The 22409-nt window shown below is 39.4% G+C and overlaps 2 protein-coding genes across 25 annotated transcripts in view; both read left to right on the top strand.

Annotated features, from left to right (window-relative positions):
* kif1aa (kinesin family member 1Aa) overlaps window positions 1–10377 on the top strand; it is a 48336-nt gene extending 37959 nt beyond the window's left edge. For 13 of the 20 annotated variants that reach the window (XM_076879777.1, XM_076879775.1, XM_076879776.1 and 10 more), the window contains 16 exons: window positions 697–805; window positions 889–955; window positions 1232–1316; window positions 1408–1513; window positions 4125–4151; window positions 6313–6427; window positions 6546–6679; window positions 6779–6840; window positions 6926–7071; window positions 7904–8089; window positions 8257–8328; window positions 8443–8564; window positions 9001–9144; window positions 9234–9426; window positions 9682–9800; window positions 9890–10377. In XM_076879777.1, coding sequence (XP_076735892.1) covers window positions 697–805; window positions 889–955; window positions 1232–1316; window positions 1408–1513; window positions 4125–4151; window positions 6313–6427; window positions 6546–6679; window positions 6779–6840; window positions 6926–7071; window positions 7904–8089; window positions 8257–8328; window positions 8443–8564; window positions 9001–9144; window positions 9234–9426; window positions 9682–9800; window positions 9890–9932 — 1730 coding nt within the window. In that variant the 3' untranslated portion in view covers window positions 9933–10377. Of the gene's footprint in view, window positions 1–696; window positions 806–888; window positions 956–1231; window positions 1317–1407; window positions 1514–4124; window positions 4152–5825; window positions 5850–6312; window positions 6428–6545; window positions 6680–6778; window positions 6841–6925; window positions 7072–7903; window positions 8090–8256; window positions 8329–8442; window positions 8565–9000; window positions 9145–9233; window positions 9427–9681; window positions 9801–9889 lie in introns of all 20 variants that reach the window. The other 7 variants (XM_076879785.1, XM_076879781.1, XM_076879774.1 and 4 more) reach the window with 2 other exon arrangements.
* A 4484-nt stretch (window positions 10378–14861) lies between these two features.
* scly (selenocysteine lyase) lies at window positions 14862–22399 on the top strand. 5 transcript variants are annotated; one of them, XM_076880146.1, is made up of 13 exons: window positions 14862–14929; window positions 16439–16536; window positions 16858–16967; window positions 17359–17459; window positions 17560–17737; window positions 18360–18487; window positions 18787–18942; window positions 19026–19132; window positions 19243–19279; window positions 21301–21384; window positions 21522–21621; window positions 21788–21863; window positions 21969–22399. In XM_076880146.1, the coding sequence occupies exons 2-13, from the start codon at window positions 16445–16447 to the stop codon at window positions 22120–22122; spliced, it is 1323 nt and encodes a 440-aa protein (XP_076736261.1). In that variant the 5' UTR covers window positions 14862–14929; window positions 16439–16444; the 3' UTR covers window positions 22123–22399. The 5 variants fall into 5 exon arrangements, with proteins under 5 accessions (XP_076736261.1, XP_004552912.1, XP_004552910.1 ...); XM_004552855.2 differs by lacking the exon at window positions 14862–14929 and adding an exon at window positions 15105–15201; XM_004552853.5 differs by lacking the exon at window positions 14862–14929 and adding an exon at window positions 15114–15275.
* The last annotated feature ends 10 nt before the right edge of the window (window positions 22400–22409 follow it).

The following is a 22409-nucleotide window of genomic DNA, read 5'->3' as shown; positions in this document are numbered from 1 at the left end:
AAAACCTGAACAATATTGGTGTTAGTTATCCACCAGATTGTTATTTCAGTTATTCCATTGGCTAAGAATTATATTGCATCTCTAAAAGTGACACTTGAAGCACCTTTAATATATATAAATACATAGTAACTCCCACAATGCATCACATTATACTGTATTTATTCTTATAAAATTGATTTCTGCTTCAGCTTGGGACAAATTTAAGGGATGCATGGATTTTTTTTCTTTACCTCTGAACTGCTTTTGGGCACCAGTGGAAATTAAAGGATTTCTTTAACTCTTAGTCAGTCTTATTAACATTATAGACTTACTGTACAAAAATGTTACTATTATCCATCAGGCGACCAAGCTTTTATAGAGATTAAGATGTCTGGCATTGTAAATATCCCCACTTGGTCACCTGAACGTTAAAGTGCTTTATAAAGACATACATATGCATTCTCTCACCTAAAGGATGGTTCAGACTTTTATTTCTTTACACAGAGCGATCGAAAATGTGCTAAATGAAAAAAAAGCTTCTTGTACAGTACTGAGTGGGTGCTCCTTCCCTGAATCACTGATTTCCTTTCTTCTCCCGTTTCTCTTTCCTTTGTAGGGTAGGTAGCTGTTCTCCCCGCTGTTAGCTGCTAGCCTGCACTAGGTTTACCCCTATTGTGCCTTCTTGTATAATCCTCTTTCTAATCTTTTTCAACGCAGTACCTGCCACCAAACTGACGGCCATGACCCGTCCACAGGCAGGACCCTGTCACTGTAAATATGACCTCATGGTTTTCTTCGAGATTTGCGAGCTGGAGGCGAACGGGGAGTGAGTATCCCGAGTCAGCAGAAAATTGGGAGAATTTGATGGGCCACAGAAATCTCTGAGACTCTCTTTTTTCTGTCATTCAGCTACATCCCTGCAGTAGTGGACCACAGAGGAGGAATGCCCTGCCATGGCACATTTCTTCTGCACCAGGTATCTTAGTCAGGCTGGGAGCAAATATGTTGCAGTCAAATCAACTGTCATCAAAGGATCTTTTATGCCTGAAGATATTCGCATTTGCCCTCTCATAGCTCTGCTCTGAGAGGGCAAATGCAATTCTACCCAGAATGACGCACATCAAAATCGTCTCCAATTTGGTCTTAGTAATTGTAGACAGCCTGTTCAGTGGATGTGTCACGCTCTGCAACCTTTGAAAAATGTCTTAAAAGCATATTCTGTGTGCTCACTCTATCTTTGTTCCTTCTTCAGGGCCTCCAGAGGAGAATCACCGTTACTATTGTACATGAATCTGGAAATGACATAGAATGGAAGGAAGTCCGTGAGCTTGTTGTGGGTAAGACTGATGTTCAGCTTCTCTAAAGCTGAATACATTTTACCAATAGTCTGTATGAGCTGTTCTCACTGAGGCATTTCTGCTTTCCCAGGACGTCTGCGCAACACGCCCGAATCTGATGAGACCATCATTGATCCTAATATTCTATCTCTCAACATTTTATCTGTTGGATATGTCAGGCCCCTGCACGATGACAGGTATGTACTATGCTTAATGTTTGAAGCAAATATTTTTCATTTAAATAGCAAACTACTGTGTTCCCATAGCTTTTTGAATTATATGGCAGCTCAGCTGAATTTGGAAACCACTTTACGGTTCTGATGTTTGTGAGTCTTATCTGAGAGTGCGCGTTACTGCTGCGGCAGCTCCTGCACTGGAACACGACACACGGCAAATGCATGGCACATATGGGGTGACCAGGTGTCCTCAAACTTCATTTTATTAACCCGTTCTCCCACATTTTGATTAGCTCATGTTTACCAGAGTCAACAGATGCTTGCAGGAAATATGTGGCTTGAAAATAAGTGCGCTGATTTATGAAGTTACCATAAAACCTAAAATGATTTGGAAACAGAATAGCAACTGAAACAGAAGCTAACAGTTTTAATGCTTTCTGGAAAAGACAAATGAAATAAACAAGTATGTAAAGACCATTAAAACAAGCCTTTGCTTCCATTTGTGCTCGTAAAAAGTAAACCATATTTGTTCTTCAATTACAAGTGAGATTTATGAAATAATTTATAGCCCACAAAATCTTTAATGACATCTAATCTGCTGGGATCTGGTCACCCTAAGCATATAAGTTGTACAAAGCATGGCAGCAGAGTCACAGCTTGAATGTTATGTAAGGAAACTCTGCAAATTCCCTTTGTGTTCTTATCGTTATCACTGTAACTGCATGACTATGCTGTAGATCCCTCTTTCTGACAACAGCAGGTCAGATCCAGAGTCACTTTCTTTGAGTTATTTAAGAATCTCTTTAAAGCTACACTTACCACACCAGTAGCTCTGAAGTCACTCGTCCATGCTGGCTGCGCGACCCTCCTTGGTGTTAATATATGCTGCTGTTGGTTGTCTCATTGCACCTACATGTTGCATCTCACTGTGTTCATCACCTCTCATTTAAATCCTCTCATCACTGACCCCAGTGTAGGTTTAAAAAGTGTTTTTTATTAACCGTGCACCTTAATTTTACTCTGTGTAAACAGATCAGTATAAAATAGAAATGCATGCCCTTCTAACTTTTCCACTGCCATGCATTTCTTTACTTAAATATAAAATCACTAACACACCTTTAACTATTTTGTTGTTGTTTTCTACTCAGTGCAGAGTCATTCATTTGACATGCAGCATTTCATCATTTTATTAAATCACCTGATTGACCTTCACTTTTCTAATGACCCTGGAAATGATGTTTCTGGGTGTGATGTACAACTGGAGCCTAGTTTATAAAGAAAAACAGAAGAACAGAGAAGGTGTATTGTTCCCTTAATGAGTAATAGCATAACTAACACAAAGTTCACAGGAAAGAGGTTAGAATGAGCTGTGGTGAATGTATAACAGAAAAATATGTTCTGACTTTTATACATGCAACTTTTTGTACAGACACTCATTTTATGCATCATTTCCTTGCCTCCTTTTCTTGCATTTTATCACAGATGCAAACCAAGGAGGTAAGAGAGGAGTTGAGCCAACATTTAACAGAATGAGAGGCTGCAGAGACATCATTTTAAAGTGATTTTAATTCAAAGTGTAGTGCAGAAGCAGTATCTGGCCATTGCTTTGTTACAGCCTTCCACTGGTATTATTTGATAGCGGTACACATTGTGAGAAGAGTGTAGAGATATCATGCATTTTTTTTGATAATCCTCTCCACACTAATGGAGACAGGCAGAAAGAAAAAATGAATACAAAAGAGTAATTACTTCTCCTGTTATGGTTTTTACATACCTTTCAAGCTCAAAAGACTTCCATAAATTACATAAATGTATGTGCTTCCTCATCCTTCCTCTCCTCTGTGTGTTTTATAAATTGAGACATCCTTCAGGATTGATTTAATGTGGAGTGTCTGGCAAAGGATGGAGGAGAGAGGAGTCGAGGAAGTGCAAAACAGAGAAATGTAAAAAGCCCAGTTTGCACAGCTTAATGTTAGCATCCCACCAGTAGAGGGCAGTAGGTTTCTTTTTTACAGCTGATGAGAATTTAGGATTAAACAGCAATTGATTTGTAGATGGACCATTCGGTTAATAAATCAAGTAATTGCTGCCATAAAAGATGTTATTAACTCTTTTTTTGCTTCTTTATTAATATCTAAAATTACTTAACTCTCGTCCTTGTATAAATCTTATGGTAGTAACTCTTATGTAGTAGTAGACCTCCGTGAGTATATTTACAATATAAGAAATATGAATGATGATATTGTAATTATTCACATAAAAAGTCCTGAAAATTATAGCGCATCCTGACCCTGCTTTTTTTTTCTCATTGCTTAATCTCTCTTGCTTCCCGTATCGCCAAGAAATCTAACAACATCAGCAGCAGCATCGTCCAGATTTGGGTTTACTGCGTTTTAATGTAAAGCAACCGAGAGCTCCATACTGTACTAACCTCTAACCTCTGCTGGATCAGCCTTTCTTTAACCCTAATTGTTTGTCGTGTTATGGGCTCAGTAGCCAAAACTTAAGCTTAATGGCTAAGCGCCAGATCAAGCTGCAGTCCAGTGTGGTCAGAAACTAACATCACAGTATATGATGCTAACATTTTTCTCCCTCCAGTCCACTAACGGAATGTTGTTTTTTGCTTTTGCAGACAGTTTCTTGATTCGGACATGCCTAGGTATATTATTTGCCTCTGTTTTCATGCTCTTAAGTTACACGAACGCCTCATCTTTCTAACGTCCTCCATACCCTGTCATCTCTTTTGTGATTTTGTTACCTTCTCTCTGACTCTGTCATTGCTGTCAGCATTTCAATTGTGCCTCTTTGCTTCTCTGGCTGTGTTGGATGTGTGTTTGAGCTTCTGTCAGGCCGATGACGGACGGGATCTGCATGGCTCTGCTTTGTTTCGCGTGGACTGTCCTTGGCCGTGTCTCTGCTGGAGGTGTCGTGGGGCCAGTATCAAACTCTCGGTTTCCACTTCAGCTGATGAGGCAGATTTTAGAACACGAATGTTTACTCTGTCTTTAGCCTGTTTGTTTACAAATGCTCCTTTATTTGCAGATTACATTGAGAAGGCAGTAAAGTAAAACTGTGAAGAAGGTGCATTTGTACTGGTTACCAGTAGAGGGTGGTAGGAATCCATCACAGAAACATAGCCTAATTCTACAAAGGCAAACTGATATTTAAAAGAGGCTAAAAATAGGTTATTTTCTGCTTTTGTCTCTCAACACTGTTTCTTATGTTCATTTTTTTGGCCTTTACAGTGAAGGAATATTTTGAATCCATGGATATGATTTTGTTAGTCACCTCTAATCCCAAGAGTCAGAGTGTTTCCCATCAAAGCTACAGAATATTAACAGGAACACTGTTCGCTCGCTATTTCTCAAGTGCTGCAATATGGATCACATCATTTACAGTACGCGCTCTGGCACGATACTCCAGTGCAGCTATTAAAATGTATTCCAGTGAACCATTACCTCACCAGTAGCACTTTACACAAAATTGCTGCAATGTTGTGAATATTTTTAAATCCTACTCGTACCTCAGCGGAACTCTGCCAAACACCAGAAACAAATGGTTCCTCACATGTTATGCCAGGAGCATGACTTCAGTGCTGGCTCCCACTTTTTTAGGAGGCAGTAAAGTGCAGAGAAGCACATGTTGGAGGGGTGCAGGGAGGAAATTGCTTCGTTGTAGTGTAAGCGAACAGGTTCCTACTACTGGGGGAAAAAGTGTGCATGTGTGAAGGTGTGAATTTGTATGAACTTGCTAATTGCTGGCAACAGAAAAGGCACCTCTCCTTTATTCACGCGAGCTCTACGCATAGATGTTTGCTTTCTTCTTAGTGACACTCTGTTCACTTTCCCACAAGGTCACCTCAGTCCAAGGCCAGTGGGCCCAACATCTGAACCTCATGAAGAGTCCGTACGGCCTCTTTTCATGGCTTACAGAAACATTAGTTTCCTTTTACAGTTCTTGCTTGGATTATCTTTTTTAGATTTAAGGCAGCACCGGGCTACTGGCCAGAATAATAAGTGACTTCAGTGTGTGATTATTTCCCCTCGAGGGACACGAGGAAAAATTGTGTACATTAGTGTATGGAGTAAATCATCGGAGGAATAGAAAGCAGCATTGTTGTGCTTGAAGAATGGTCCCGTGCTGTTATTTGACCTTCTCTAACGTACAGTAAATCAGCCGTCCTCACAGAACCTCCTCGCTCTATCTGATGAGCTTTGATGAGTTATCAGTGTGAAAAAAAGGCAAACAGCATCCCAGCCACACAAGCACACAAGCACAACATACTTCCTGACTCTCACTGTCTATTCTTTTGCTGATTTCCTCTTTCTCACAGCATTTCCCTGGGAGTTGACCATAGGTATTTCACTGCCCTGTCCCTCATGTTTACCTGCTCGTGCCTCATCCCTCCATTGCCTTTCTTTCTGTACCAATATTCATCTCTGCTCTCTTTGCTTTTCTGTGATGTTTTATACAAAGCAAACATAACTCAGTCTGTTTGTTGCATGCAAAATGATCATATAAGAGCTTTTGTTTTATTGAAAACTAGAGAAATATTTACTAAAATGTTTATATATTGCACAAGTGGATCAGTAAATTGATTTGCTTCTGTTTATAAATCATGATATTAGGGCACATTTTTCTGCTTAAATTGTTTATTATTGGAAATTTTTGGGATTTATCCAGTTTTTTATGTTTACATCTGCAGAGTAAACTTTAGCATGGGTTAAGCTCTGGCAGCTAATCTGTTGTTTTAGTAGAGGAACTTGAGTTTCGACTGCTGATTCAGTTTCTTGGCTTCTTGTCTCATCGGACCACCTCAGAACTTTCTTCCGGTTTGAGGCTGCTTGGGATAGCTCAATGCACAACTCCCTGCTCCTAAACCGAGTCACTCCATACGGGGAGAAGATCTATATGACCCTCTCAGCCTACTTGGAGGTACTGTACACTGCCTGCATTCATAAGAAGGAGAAATAGCTCTTACAGGATCAGAGGTGACGTGTGAGTTACTCTAGAGGAACAATGTTGGAAATGTCTCCTGTTTTATGAATTGCAGATGGAGAACTGCACGCAGCCTGCAGTTATTACCAAAGATATCTGCATGGTGTTTTACTCTAGGGACACAAAGCTCTCAGCTTCCCGATCAATCCGTAACCTTTTCGGTACTGGTAGCCTAAGAGCTGCAGATGGGTGAGGCATCTTAATCTTTAAAATCATCATTTAGCTAATTTGTTCTCTCTGATGATGTTCTATAAAATGTTAAATGCCCTCTCACTCCTGTTTTTTTAGAAACCGTGTAACTGGAGTTTATGAGGTCAGCCTGTGTCACCAGGCAGATGCAGGAAGCCCTGGTAAGAGGCAAGAAAAAAAAATGGTACAGTTTTGCATTTAGCTCAGTCGTCCTGAACTTCTAACATTGCACCCATCCCTCACCAGGAATGCAAAGGAGACGCAGGCGGGTGCTGGACACCTCCGTGGCCTACGTCCGTGGGGAAGAGAACCTGGCTGGATGGAGGCCACGTAGTGACAGCCTCATTCTGGACCACCAGTGGGAGCTGGAGAAACTCAGCCTCCTCCAAGATGTAAGATTTGTTTAATTTTTACTGTCTCTGTTCTTTCGCTCCGGTTGAGTTAAGCCTCGTGAATTCTATACTGGGCTTTGGTGCAGCTTTGCAGTTCATCCACTGCCAGAGACAAGTTTAGAGAGACAAGTTGTTGCTTAATTGAGCCTTCAAAGAGTAACTGAGATGAATGTCATTCAAATTGTACATTTTCCTTGACAAAAAATGCTGTCACTAATTAATGCTGGTTACGTGTCAGTGAGGGGATATTGAGGTTTTCCTAGGGCAAGTGAGAGACATAACGTCTCCCTTATCTCCTGGGTCTCCTCCTGGTTAGACACGCCGGAAGACCCTCAAAGAACTACCTCGTCTGGCTCCTTTCACCCACTTTCACCCAGAAGAAGCTCATTTCCACCACTTTCTGTCACTACCCACAGCTCATGGCCATGTGTGAAAATGGGAATCATCCAATAAACTGACAGTTCCGACTCCGTGCTCAGATTTGCCCTTAGTAAAATGGACCATTGCCACTCTTACCTCACTCCAGATTATTCACCAATACATTTGTCATTCTTCTGCTTCCACTTGTGAGCAGCACCCCAGCTTTCTAATCAATGGATAAGAAGAATTTGCCATCAGAAAAATATGAATAAAGCCAGCTGAGTCCTAGGGTTTATATTGCCCCATTCAGTTTTCTAATGTATGATATTAGAAGTGCCACAGAGAGCCGGCTCTGCTCCGTGCTTCTGATGGAAACCAGACTGGAATTTATCAAATAAACAGCTTTCCTTCCTAATTACCTCTTCAGGCAGGGGCCATTGTTTGCTGTTAGTGACTGATGTTTTTCTGCTAGGTGGAAAAAACCAAACATTACCTCCTTCTGAGGGAGAAACTAGAGTCCACGCTGCTCATGGGCCAGGAGACCCTTCAATCCTGTGTCACCGATGAGCTGAATGAGTCTCCTCAGCCCACTGAGATGGACCCCGAGGTCAGCTGCAACGAAATCACCACTGAGAGGCAGAGGGAGCTCGCTGCTAAGGTCAGCTGTCTTTACCCTGTCAATAATTTATTTCAGGTTTGACTTTATTGTAATGGGTTCTGTTCATATAAACGTTCCTGTCAAGCAGAAATGTAGTGCTTATCATGTCACACGTGATTTTGTTATATAACCCGACATTTTAAGCTCTCTCTCCTTTTTCCGTACAGTGTTTGCGGCTGCTCACTCACTCCTTCAACAGAGAATACAGCCATGTGTGTGTGAGCGCCAGTGAAAGCAAGGTCAGGCTTTAGGGGTTTAAACACACACACACACAGAAAATCAGATTTCTGTTTTTGTCGACTGAGTCCTCACATTTGCTCCGCTGTGGATCCGTGTGACTGTGTTCATTACAGATCTCTGAGATGTCCATCACAACGTTAAGAGAGTCCACTTCAATCTCTGCTCTTAACACAATCACCCCCTCCTCTACATGCCCTTCACTTGTTGAGGGCTGCTACAGCAATGCTGGACTCAGGTCAGTGCTCAGATTGACATGGTTGTTGTTCGTAATTATCAGAGCAGAGTGTTGACATTGGCTGCAGTTCACTTCCAGGGTGCTCTCAAGATGTTCCTCAAAGACATCTAAAATAAGTATTAACATCTCCTGCTGAAAAAACAAAAAAATATATTTAAAATGAATAAATAAAGTCGTAGTTCCAGAAACTCTTGACCTTAAGGTTTCCGCTTTTATACCAGACCTGCATGTAATAAGACAGAGATATAGAGCTGACAGAGTTGAACTCTCTCTCTTTTAAGGTGTTTGACATGTTTCATGTGCTTATCATCAGGAACAGAATCAGCAAATAGGTCTATTATTTTGAAATTCTCTGGTATTAACAGTATTTGGGTCTTGTAAGGCACAGAGAGCTCCTTTGTTGCTAGAGCTCAGATATTCTCTATTTTTACTGCAGACCCCCTGTCCCTCGCTCTCGTGTGGTTAGCTCCGGTCCTGATGCACAGCAGGACGCAGAGGCCAAGAAGTCCATCAACGGAGCCTCTGAAACTAAACCTCAGACCCGGAAGTTTGTCCCAGATATCCAGGAGATTCGAGTCAGGTGAGGAGGAAGAAGTCATTTCAGAACATTTTATTATTTGAGCTTTACTTCAGACCCAAACATGCTATTATATCATCTTTATCTTTCAGTCCCATCGTGTCGAAGAAGGGTTACTTGCATTTCCTGGAGCCGCTCACCAATGGATGGGTGAAGCGCTATGTTGTCGTGCGGCGGCCGTACGTCTACATCTACAACACGGAAAGAGACGCAGTGGAGCGAGCTATTCTCAACCTCTCCTCTGCCCAGGTGGAGTACAGCGAGGACCAGCAGGCAATGTTAAAGGTTGGTGAACCAGACTCCTCCATCAACAGTTTTATTAAGTTATTTTTTTAATGAACTTCACTTTAAGTCAGATCAACCCAACAGGTTTAAGTTACACACATCGCACAGTAAGTGAAAGTTAAGGTGCGCACTTTCAATTTAATAAAAATAGCAAGTTAAGGAAGCAGGTAGAGTAGAAAGTAGAAAGTTGAGTGAGAATCATTCAAAACGTTGCATTAAGCTTGCTGCATTAAGCTTTCGTGGCTCTTTCCACAGACCCCAAACACATTTGCTGTGTGCACAGAACATCGTGGAATATTGCTTCAAGCCACAAATGACAAAGACATGCATGACTGGCTGTATGCTTTTAACCCGCTCCTTGCTGGAACTATCAGGTAAGTTAAAAAAAATCTCAAGGTGGAAAAAAAATTCTAACTGCAAACAAAATCTATTTTTAATGGACATTTTCTCATCTATCTCTCAGGTCAAAGTTGTCAAGAAGACGAGCCGGACAGATGAGGATGTGAAACAAGACATTTTAAAAAATGTCATGAGAGCAACTCAAAGACTATGATGTACATAGATCCTTGTCTCTATCCCGTTTCTCCTGCTGAGCCCCGTCTCCACCGCTACAGTCACCAACAACCATCTCTCTCCCCCGTACGTTCTCTGTTTATCACTAGTGTCCTCAGCACCTAAAGCACCCATTTCCTGTCAGGCCTATTCTGCAATGTGAGTCTCTTAGTCTGAAGAACCTCTTCAAAAACCTGTCACTGTACTGTACTGGAGTTTGTTCATAACTGGACGAGAGAAGAAAATGGAGGGAGTAGCAACAGTTTCTTATCTCAGATTACATGCGTATGGTAATGTACTGTAGTTGTTGTCGGTGACACATCAAGCCTTATACATCAGTTCTTAAAAAAAAAAAAAAAAAAAAGCAGTGACAGGCATGTTTTCCTAAAGCTGCAAGGATCACATTGCTACATTTGCATCAGTAAATAGAAAAACTCTTCTACAGCTATATATAAAGGTCTAAACTGATTTGCATACAACATGCAGCTAAAAAATACGAAGGGACAGTCACGTGTCTCTCTCTTAGGAATATTTCTCTCTTCTTTCTGGTCCATAAATCCTGATATCCAGTAAGCTGCTTCCTCTTCCTAAAACTTCTAGAAACCTTAGCACACACAGCCTGGCACGGGAATGGCATCTCATCATAAACTTTATGTCGCTGTAGTAAATTCATATTGTTTTTAGCCACTCGTAGGAGCACTGAGGTTACCTGCATTCCCACAAGAAGTAATCAGATGTCATGACATTAATTCTCCCATTTTAATCTCTACCTGTATTTTATTTGTTTTAAAATGTGATATATTTAGATATTTAACAGTTTTATTATTTATTTCTGCGTGTATTTATTTAAAAAAAAAAGCATTTATATTTCTAAAGTAGTAGTACAGTGCAATTTCTGCACACTGCACTTTTTAATGAGTTCTTTAAATGTTTAAATGATACAACCTTTTCCCCTCGTAATGAATATTACTGAAACAATTTAATAACTCACAGCTTCTTTATGCTGAAAATTACTTGAATAAATGCAATCTGATAAGCGATTAGCATAGTCACACCTTAGACCCAGCTAACGTGCATTTAAAATGCCCAGTAATTAGGTAGATGATATAAGTAGGTGGCCAGTTCATCCTCTGCTGCACAAAGCTACCTTATTCAATCAAAAGAAAAAGATGAAATCTTCTTCACAGTACAGAATATGAAGCTGTTTTTTTCCTGAATGATATGTATATTGATTGAATGTAGTGCCTCTCTTTTCAGGCATACTGCACACTACAGTATGCCTCTGCACCGGTTGCTTTGAAACTACATCCTTCATGCTGCTAAAATACTGTTCTGGGAGTGTCTGCAGGTCATATCATCACTTTCCTGCCTTCCATCATCATCATTGTCATTTCAAGTCCAAGCAGAAGGTTTCATTTATGATATCATAAAGTGTGGAATTTCCATAACACAAAGCATACTCAGAGAAACATATTTCAGGATTTTCACTCATACAAATGGCCATATTAAAAGGAACCCTGACTATGACCACATGTATAGTTTATTATATTAACATTAAAATCACTTAAAACTTAAAAGGGATGCCAATAAATCCACTGTAGATGTGTTAGTAATAAAGATTTGAACTCAAATGCTACCTTGGTTAGAAACACTGAACACGTACAAACTGCTGAGCTGATTGAATGGTCAGATTTTCACCTTTTCTGTAAACAGAGTCGTGATCTTTGGTTTGCTTTCAGAGCAGAGGGTTTACTGTCAGCAGCAGCTATTGTTTCCCATTTTTCAGGTTTCTTCAAGCTATTTTGAATCACTACCCAAAAACATTTGGACGCCTATAAAAAGATTGCTGGAACAGCATTTAGTTTCAATGATCATTTCCAGCAGTATTTGTCAGCTTTTTTTAGTGACTAAATGCATTAAATGCATTAGTGCTGAGAATGCAGCCACAGGTTCTTTCTCCTTTTCTCAGCAGCAGGAGATTAATGATCATGTCTCTTGTTTCCTTACTGCTGGAAATTACAATCAAAAGTAGCAGGGATACTGTTTATGGTTTGTATACTTCAGGTTGTTAAAAAGAGCATTTAGTTTACGTCACTGACCCAGAATGCATTGCATACTAATAGTACTTGCAACAGTTTTGTTGAATGTTGGCTATTTAAAGCATATTAAGGCCCACAAGTTAAATAGTCGGGGCTCCTTTTACACAGTTTTAGTCCTGTTGGCAAATTTTTGATGAAAATGCAACCATGCCTCTCGTTTAAAAACCCTCAACAGATAAAGCGTGTGAGCTGTTGTGAGAAGTTGGACTGATGAGCGTGCCTCAGGTCATCCAGCCTAGAGAGCATGCTCAGTGAGAGCATGACATGTCATTTGAGAGTAAAATTAAACATAACTCCAGTTCAGTATGTTCTTAGTTTGGCTGCTGATGTAATACCTTCATTAACGTCTAATAAGAAGTATCTTTCCAGAGGTTTTAAAGTATTCTGTGTGCTATGGAAATCATCAGTTCATCGACAGTTGAGACAAATCAAACAACCAGAATATTTTTTTGTAACAAACAGATTAAAGTGTACTTCAGGCCACCATATCTCAAACATGTTTTTGTCGCATCTCATTTCCTAAAATTCAACGTGGTCAGAAAAAAGAATGCGTGTCCCCGGGTTTGCTCCAGTCTGGTCTCCATGGTGACTTTTTTCCTCATGTTTTTATTGGGCCTTCTAATGTACATCACATTTGAGCCAACCAAAGTTTTGTTGTTGCAGTCACAAAAATGTAACACTGAATGTAAACTGATCTTTGAAAATACTTACTCTGCTGAAATAATCGTTTTGAATTGTCTTCACATTCCGGTTCCTTATTGATTGTACGTAGGTCAATATCAGGGAACCTTTTGGAGGCTGTGGGACATAGCTGAAACAGTCTGTCCACTAATGTATGGGAGGGTGGTGGTTCACTGTGTCCCAGCTGGGCATCATGTACAGAGTAATGCTGTAGGTTACCTTACTGTCGAGTTTTCAGTATCACCGTCATGCTCTTGGCAGCCTTCACTTAATCTACTTTTTCTAAACCCTCCCCTTTTCAAGGAACATCATTTCCATTTTTGTGCTTCCATATCTTTTTCACACCATTACTTTTCTTTCTCTTCAGATATTTTTTTGCATTGTATATAAACATGATTGCTGTGAACACTGTATTATAAAGTTGCACCCATTTACAAATGGGCCGTAGTTCAGTCGATGTCTCTGAGTGTTGGAGTTTTAGCGTCAGCTGTTTGTGTACACTAAACACATTGTCATATATGAAATAAACATGGAAAATATGCAACACAAAAATGACTTCTCTCTTTTTTTGTTAAAGACAATACAACTTTTGATTTTGGCTTGTCAGTTGGGCAATCACAGATATTGTTATGATGTTGATAATGTTTATCCGGAAGACCCAAACTCAAAAACCCCAAATCAGACTTTAACGTACCCAAAGAGCTCTGCCATCAAAGTCCATCTGGCAGACTTTGCAACTAAGACATAGATGCATCACTTTAGTCTGTCATGACATCAGTTACAGCTAACGGTTCCTCCTTCTGCATTGCTTGGCTTATCAGCTATTTAACAGGTAACTATGCTCAGCATAGAAATGTGTCACATGTCAGTCCTTATCTTGAAGTGACTCTAAGCCCAAGCCAGCTGTATTAGTGTTAGAATTATGAAGGTGAGAACTGTATGTTGGTGTTGTATGTTTTAATAGTACTCAGCAGAGTACAAATCACACATACCTTTCGTGCATTACACTGGAAAAAATTGAGGCCTGCAGTTTGTGAGCTGTGAGCCCATAAAGTCATCAGGAAAGCATTTACTGAGTTCACAGGTTAAGTAGCCAAGGCGGTTTTTCACACACTTCTATATGACTGAAAATCTTTGAACATAAAATGTGGGTTAAAACATTTCAGCAGCTTCATACGGAGGAGGATTAGGGCCGTTGGGGGGGAAAAAAGTGGGCACGTCTTTTTTTTCTTCTTTTCCTGAATTCTGAGGGGAAAAAAGTCAGAATTCTGACTTTAATCTCAGAATTCAGACTTTTTTCTCAGTTTTTCTTTCCAGTGGCCCTAATCCTCTTCCATAGCTTCATTATTAGGGAACCTGCATCAATCTTTTATATACAGTTCACGTCATTTGTGAAAAACATTTCTGAAAATGACCCCATCATTTCCTCCATATTATGTAGTTGTAATAAAGTATAATTCATATAAAGAAAATTAGTTCATATCTATATTTAAAAATGTTTCTTAAAGTTTATATCGGACCCGAGAATCCATTACTGGCCAGGCTCAGGGACAAGACGGAGACAAAGAATCCTGAACTGAAATCGTTGGGAGATTTCCACAACAGCTTCCAAAGCGAACAAAATATCTTAAAATGTTTGTTTTCTAAAATAACTTTTAACTGTAAAAAGAAACAACTTTTTTTTTTACTGAATCAGCCTTTTTATGTTGGAGTTAAATAAAGTTAAATAAAGCAGTTAAATAAAGGTACACTGTCTGTTTTTTTGAGCTCATGAAAAGTTGTATTTAGAGATATGTAGTCCTCAGCCACGCTAAAAAAAATTACAGACAAATTATGGATAATTATAAATTAAAAGTCCCAAATTAATACAGACTATTAAGAATGAATTAATCGCAGAACAACTACGATCAGAGAAATAAAATACTCCTGGCACTTTCAGCTCCCTGGCTGTTGCTAAGCAGCAGACGCCAGTGTTGCCATGTCTGTGTGTCAACGTTTTTTAGGAGCTGTTTCTAAAATAATTCTCTTCTTATTTTACTTACTTACTGTTAACATAAGTCTTCATCTTCTGGATTTAAGTTGATGAATTATTATTCTTTTTTCAACATGGTACCTGCCGGACTTCAAACGAAAATAAAACTAACCCTTCTGAGTCTTCCCCAAGTTGTGAGGTGACAAATCTCTGAATAATTTTTGCTTTTTAGTAATTAATTATATTTACAAAATAAAGAATAAAATACTGAAGAACATGACAGTAACGCTCAATTCTTCTACATAATAAATTAATATTTCTTGTGCGTTTTCTTCGAGATATTAAACTGTGGGGTTTCCTTTAACAAATCTGGCAACCCCGTCTGGGACGTGACAGAAACATGCTAGCTGGCTGATGATTGACCCATATAGTTGTAAATCCATTTAGGAAATCTTCACATCAGCTTACAAGGTCAGATACAAAGCTTTGGCTGTCCCTGGAGGATTCAGTTCCTTTATCAATTTAAGCTTAAAGGCGGAATCACAGTTAAGTACGATGTTATAGCGAAACTAAGTTAGCTAAAAATTAGCTAGCTGCAGGCTAAAGTGAGAGCTGTCACAGAAAGTTAGCGCTAGCTGGATAATGAAGAGCTCGAGCTGACTGACAGTGTCCCTAAAGATATCTGTGGTTCTTTTAATACGTTTTCTGTGTGCTGGTTGACTAGAACAGTGTTGTGAACAGGGCGCTATCAGCTGGATGTTACGTTTGCTGACTACTGACAAGACACTGGACAACTATGACCATTAAAAAAAATCTTTTTTAAGACTGTGTGTTCACTGAACTTATAGCACTATAGAGGGTCTGCTAATAAGTGCGCATTTCATAAATTTGTGAAGCTGTACGTGACTAACACTGCGTGATGAAGCAATCCAAACCGTGTGCGTGGCACAGTCACTAGAATTGGCAAGCATTCAGTTTGTGATGCAGAAAATCCATGAAAAGGTTTTAGATAAGTTTTACACTGCTGGAAATGCAGCGAATGGGACACAAGGTAGGCAGTCATTTAAGCTGTTTATCACAGAGAATATCCAATAACTACGTTTCAGTTTCCTTTTTAATGTGCAGCTGTCACTTTAGAAATAAACAGCATCTCTTTGATGAGAAATCCATTTAAATCCATTAAAAAGCAAAGAAGCAGATGAACTGTGAAATAAACAAAAGTTGCATATTCAACAACACGTCTCTGTTTTCCATATCCTGTCTCTACAGATTGCAGATTGCAGCCAGAGGAACAAAATCTTGTATTTTATGCAAAATAACAATAATGTGTAAATCTTTGTATAATTAAAACAACTTACTGAAATAGATAAATACTTTAGTCTTTATTTATAATCCAGTTTTATAGACTAATGCTAATCACCACCAAAATATTTTGTAGTGACTGCAATTTTTACACTTTTGGTGGGCGGATTCAGGGTAAGGGTCTAAACTCATTCAGTCACATTTTGATGTGTGACTGAACAAAAAACTGGATCCCAGATATCAGAATAAAGTAAATAAAATGACTCACACACAAAGTATCAGCATCTGCCGTCAGTGAATGTCATCTTATTTGCAGACAGACTGATGCTAGTTATAATCTAGTTATAATCTAATTTATCTATTCAGACATCCAGATAAATGAAATAAATGTCCTTTCCTCTCCAAGGGTATTATGGCCAAAAAGCTTGATGATGTCCCGCTGGTACAGGGTCCGACCTTCAGTGAACGTAATTTTCATCACTTTTCTGAGATGAATCTAGACAGGTAAGAAAATAATGTTGATATATATCAAGTTACTTGTACAGCAGCTGTGATGCTGTAACTTAGGACTGCTGAATTAATATTGATTTATCATAGTTACTGAGGTTATAGGTAGGTTTTAGAAAATTTGTGTATTTTCTTTAAATATTTTTCTTATTTTAAGAATGGTCAGAAACCAAAGTAATTGATTGCAATTTAAGTAATCGAAATTTCACTTTTTTATGAGTTGATCTTGTTAGTAGATCGTTTATTAATATGTTATGACGCATATACTTCCCATAGGACAATGCACAAAGTGTGATGAGAATATTTTGTATATTTCAGGATCTACATGGATTACAATGCTACTACCCCTCCAGAACCAGAGGTGATTCAGGCCATTTCTGAAGCCCTCCAGGATGCCTGGGGAAACCCAAGTAGCAACTATATAGCAGGTGAGGAAGGCTTGAAGCTGTGTCAAAACTAACAGGTTTAAAATTATTGTTATTATTTTTCCATGTGTATTGAATAAAGTTTTGTGAGAATTTTTTTTAAAATTCCATATTGTATGCGCAAATCCCAGCCTAGTGACAAGAATTGGACATTACTGCTCTAACTCTGTATTCCTGTGTGAAATATGACAAGGTCACTCTACCAAATAAATACAATAGAAACTGTTAAATGTATGTTGTGTAACTGGAGGAGGGAATACAATCACAGCAGCTTGTGTGGATTAAACTTGTGGCTTTCTCTGAGTGCTGAATGTGAAGTTTTTACTGTTCTAAGTGAGTTTCACTGTCAAAAGAGAATGCTACATCTAAATGTTTCAATCATTTATATTTTCAGGTGCTAAAGCTAAGGCTATCATCAATCAGTCCAGAGAAAATGTGGCAAGAATGGTTGGAGGGAAAGCAGAGGACATCATTTTTACCTCAGGCGGAACTGAGGTGGGCAGGGCTCTTTTTTGACGCAAATAAGTTATATGAGTAATTTATGATCCTGGGACATTACAAACTGGTCATTTACAGTAAAGATTTTGTCTTTCAGGCCAATAACCTGGTGTTGCACACCGCTGTAGAGCACTTCAGGAAGCACTGCAGGGCTGCAGAACAAGGTGCAGGACACCAGAATGGATGCACGGGCCTTCCTCACATCATTACTTCTAATGTGGAGCATGACTCAGTCAAACTAGTTGCTCAGCACCTTGAAAAGGAAGGAAAAGCAGGTAGGAAGCCACTCTGTGTAGCTTTTATTAAAATAAAAGATTAATAAAGAAATATTTCCTGTATTACAAAGGACAGTCTATGCTTTTCTTTATTTTACTTTAAAGAGAAATCTGTCAATAACATGCTTCAGATTTTCTGTGGGCAATCAAAATGTCTAAAATAAATATCAAGACAATTAAAGGTCTTAAATTATTTTATATCCCATTTGCTGCCAATAACATTAATGTCATAATCTTTTTTTTAATGAAGATGTAGTACCTTCTATGTGCCAACATGTAAGAGTGCTAACCCAATGGAAAACTTTCATTTAATTCCGCTTTTTTACATTTTAATTATTAATTATTGAGTTTCTGAAAAGGTCTTGAAAAGTACTGATTTCCATTTTTAAATAGTGCCGGATCCTTGATACTCTTCCAGTCATGGTTCATGTTAAATGTTGTCAAAGAAAAAGTGGATTCAGCATATAAACTGTTAAAGCACTGCCTCCTGGTGGTGAAAGTTTTGGTTTAATTCTGTGGAGGGCAATTACAAAAAGTACCTTTAAACAAATCAAGATTTGCATAACCTAATGTAGGCTCCTTGCCTTTAATTACTCTCTTTGTTTTTTGTTTTTTTCCATAGACGTGACTTTTGTGCCCGTCTCTAAGGTGACAGCCCGGGTCGAGGTGGAGGATATCATTGCCGCTGTGCGCCCCAACACTTGTCTCATCTCTGTTATGCTGGCCAACAATGAGACGGGAGTCATTATGGTAAGATGAGAGAGAGGCTAGAAAATCAGCCGAGTTTCTGCTAGTACTAATCTATCCATTCATCAATTTTTTTCCACTTACCCAGTTCAGGGTCGTGGACGGGCTGGAGCCTATCCCTGCCATACTAATGTTAGAGAAACCATTTTTGGGATCTTAAATTAGACGATTAACACGTAGGATAGTGTCTTGCTTTAAAGGAGCTTATTTTCTTATTAACTCATTACTTATAATTGCAATGCGTCTATGAGTCTATGCAGCTCTGTTTACAGCTGAATGCTGAACCACCTTCTTGTTGTCAGCCGCTTCAGGAGATCTGCCAAAGAATAAAGTCTCTGAACAAACAGCGTGAGCGCCTCAGGATCCTGCTCCACACAGATGCTGCTCAGGCCTTGGGGAAAATCCGAGTTGATGTCAGTGATCTGGGAGTGGATTACCTCACCATAGTGGGACACAAGGTCAGGATCTGCTGTGTGGGACATCTTAAGAGCTTTTTATAGCAAGACTAAAATGTTATTGAGAGGTTTTGTTGTGTTTCTAGTTCTATGCCCCTCGCATTGGTGCTTTGTACGTGAACGGCCCTGGGACCAAAACTCCATTGTATCCGATGCTTTTTGGTGGAGGACAGGAGAGGAACTTTAGACCAGGGTGATGATCTTTACTGTAAAATACTGAATAAGAATGAAACACTGGTATTAATGAAATAAGTGCAGTTCTAATTTATAAGTGTCTCCTTTCTGTCTTTGTTATTATTACAGCACAGAAAACACACCGATGATTGCCGGTCTTGGAAAGGTGCATTTCCTTCACTAAATGTACAGTACTGGAATGATTTCTAGGACTTTTCTAATGTTTCTCTTGAAGCATAAACCATTTATTTTCTCAATATTTTCTCAGTTAGAGGCCCTCAAAGTACAAAGGGATTGTTTAAAATAATTTTTCCAGCATTTTTTGTTTAATCAAAATTCATAAGTGAAGGACATATCCACATGACATTTTCTGGCCAATAATGGTTTAAACTGATGTATGAAACCTTGTATTTCATTAGTTGCATGTTATAAATGCTTTATACATACAGCACTATTAAGTGGTACCACAGTTTCTTTACAATAGAACTGCAGTGGACAAATAACATGAACAAACACATGATATTATTTTGGTTTGTTGTACTGAATGTCTGCATTAATTACTATGGTTAAAAGCAGTCAAAGTTCGATGACTAAAAATGGTTATTGCTTGTGGTGGAGATGGAAGATTAATCAGTAATGCTCTAAATATAAATAATGTGACACTTTCCAGCATTTAAAAAGCTTTCAAATACAGTGATTTATTGTGGGTGAATGTTTATTGATACATTGTTTACCACAGAATCTGTTGTGTTAGCATTATAATCATGGGCAAAGCAAAACACTTATTATTGCTACAAATACTTGAGTTGCATAATATAAATATTGTACTACAAGTATACTCACCAATCATTTAATTAGAAACACCATAGAGGTTCTCTTTGTCTCAGCTCTGAGTGTCAGGGGGTCCAAATAAAGTTGGAAACATAGCCACTTATCCAACTGTGGTCATGGGGAGGTCTGAACTGGTCCAGCTTAGAGCCAACACTTGGACAAACCCAGCAAGTATTGCTGAAACAGTGACTTTACTTCCCTAGTTTACTGATGAAAACTAAATCGCCATTGTTTCCACAGCAGTGGTCAGATCGTCACTTACAAAGCAAAAAAAATATCTGTTGAAGAAAACAAATGCACATGTGTTTGTTTTTTAAAATACATTTAATTGACAACTGATTTGGTTAGTAAAAGGGTGTGAACAGACAAACAAAGCCAAAGCAGACTAAGGCTAGTGTTAAATCACACTTCAAAAAGTAACTATAAACAAGGGGACTATAGGGACAGAGCCATATTACCAAACAAGTAGATGGAACAAGTTGGTGAGGAATCGGAGGATGATTTTGAACTGATGTGCCAGCTGAGGCGGGAGCCGAAACCACAACGATGCAGTGACCATAAAACAGACAAAGAGAGAGTAAGAAATAGAGGTGTTGGGTAGACACTAGAGGATGGGTGTTATGAACGATACCCATCCCTAGGTACACACTGAATCCAATGTTTTTGGACTGTAGGAGGAAGCTGGATTACCCAGAGAGGACCCTAAAATCCATGAACATGAGGATTACACAGAGAGAGACCAGGAGATTCAAATCTGGAGCCCTGTTCCTCCAAAATGACAGTTTTAACCACTGCGCCACCCTGAAGCAGGTGTTTATTAAAGGTTTCTGGAGCTGTAACCTCTAGAATCGACACTCAGACCATGATTTATCGCTAGTAAGAGGTCAACGGTGTGCCAGAAAGAAGAAGACTTCCCCTACTGCTATTAGTCCACCTGAACTAAACCAAAAGGCAGATTGGTTCATGAATTCATGTTATTTTACACTTTATATTGTTTTATATTCTTTATATTGGCAGACAGAAGACTGCCTGAGAAACCTCCTGTGTTTGCCTGAACACCATTTTTACATTCTATGTGAACATTTTTGGCTTTTTTTGCCAGACAGAAAACTAGGGGGAACAACATGCAGGAAACGCTTTGGGGTGGAATCGAAGTCAGACCCTTGCAGTCTTTTTGGCATATGGGTCACATATGCCCATATGCTTATGTGGCCTGCTGCCAAGTGATTGTCCTTTTTTGCTTTATTGAATAGTAAGCAGGTGTGGAGGTGTTTCTAATAAAGTGCTTGGTAATTAAATAGCTGTAACAGTGTGCCTCTTTTAAAGCTACCTATTTATTATTTGTGTGTCTATTAGGCTGCAGAGCTGGTGACCTCTAATCTGTCAGATTATGAGAGTCATATGCAAAGAATTAAACTTTACTTAGAAGAACGACTGCAGGTGAGCTTGAGTCTGATGTGCACCTTAGTTTTGTTTGTTTGCATTGTGATGAGTAGTCTTGAAATTGTGGTTTTGACGGTCTTTCTCCTCCTTCTCTGTAAAATGTACTCCTTTGCGTTTCTTTCATTCTTCCAAAGGCCGTGTTTGCAGGCCGGATCCGCTTCAACAGCCATTTCCTCGGCTCTGATATCCTCCCTAACACATGTAACGTGTCCATCCTGGGCCCAAGATTACAAGGTGATGTCATGACTCTTCTCTGTCCTATGTCTGTTTTGGCTTGCTGGTCCCAACAGTGTCCTCTAACCCTACACCAATGTTTGTCAGAGGCAGGTCATGACCTGCACGAGGCTATTTGTAAACTACAAAGGCTTTGAATGATTAATCTCTCCCCCTCGTGCTTTAGGCTGGAGAGTATTGTCAAACTGCAGGAGGCTGCTAGCCAGCGTCGGCGCCGCCTGCCACTCAGACAGTGGAAACAGGTAAAAGAGTCCCTCTTTTAAGCTGTTATGCTTTTGTCCACACACTGTATTGTTTGCTGTTAGATAACACTCCCCTCCTGCTCTCCTCCTGTTTATATCCATCAGACCTTCCCACATCCTTCTGAGCTGTGGCGTCCCCTCAGAGGTGGCAGCTAACGCTATGAGGCTGAGCGTTGGCAGGGAGACGACTGAAGCAGATGTGGATGCAGTTGTGGAGGACCTGAGGGAAACCGTGCAACTGTTGGAAGAAATGAACTGATGGCTTTCATTTGCACAAAGTTATTCTGCAGGTCAAATAAGAATGCACAGAGCTAAACATGCGCCATCTGTGTTTATCGACACTTTAACCGATCATGTAAAATGCATGAAATATTTCATATAAATAATAAAAATGGAAAACTCAAAGTGACCTTAGGGGTGATGTTATGTAGGAGTGTACTCGGCTCCCATCACGTCATGTGAGGAGCTCTTCAGCTAATTGGAGTCGGGGAACATGTGTGAGTGTTATGAAATAAAATATTTACATGCACTTTTAATATTTTCTCA

Source organism: Maylandia zebra, linkage group LG23 (assembly GCF_041146795.1).
Source record: "Maylandia zebra isolate NMK-2024a linkage group LG23, Mzebra_GT3a, whole genome shotgun sequence".
In the NCBI taxonomy this organism is placed as follows: domain Eukaryota; kingdom Metazoa; phylum Chordata; class Actinopteri; order Cichliformes; family Cichlidae; genus Maylandia; species Maylandia zebra.
Note: the sequence above shows the minus strand (reverse complement) of the source record. Positions and strands in the feature narration are given on the sequence as shown.

Excerpts from the sequence above, each read along its gene's own strand:
- scly (XM_023155562.2), top strand. The coding sequence starts at position 15,761 with ATGCAGCGAATGGGACACAAG. Across the intron at positions 16,537-16,857 it reads TCTGAGATGAATCTAGACAG|GATCTACATGGATTACAATG; the intron begins GTAAGAAAATAA and ends TGTATATTTCAG. Across the intron at positions 16,968-17,358 it reads AAGTAGCAACTATATAGCAG|GTGCTAAAGCTAAGGCTATC; the intron begins GTGAGGAAGGCT and ends TTATATTTTCAG.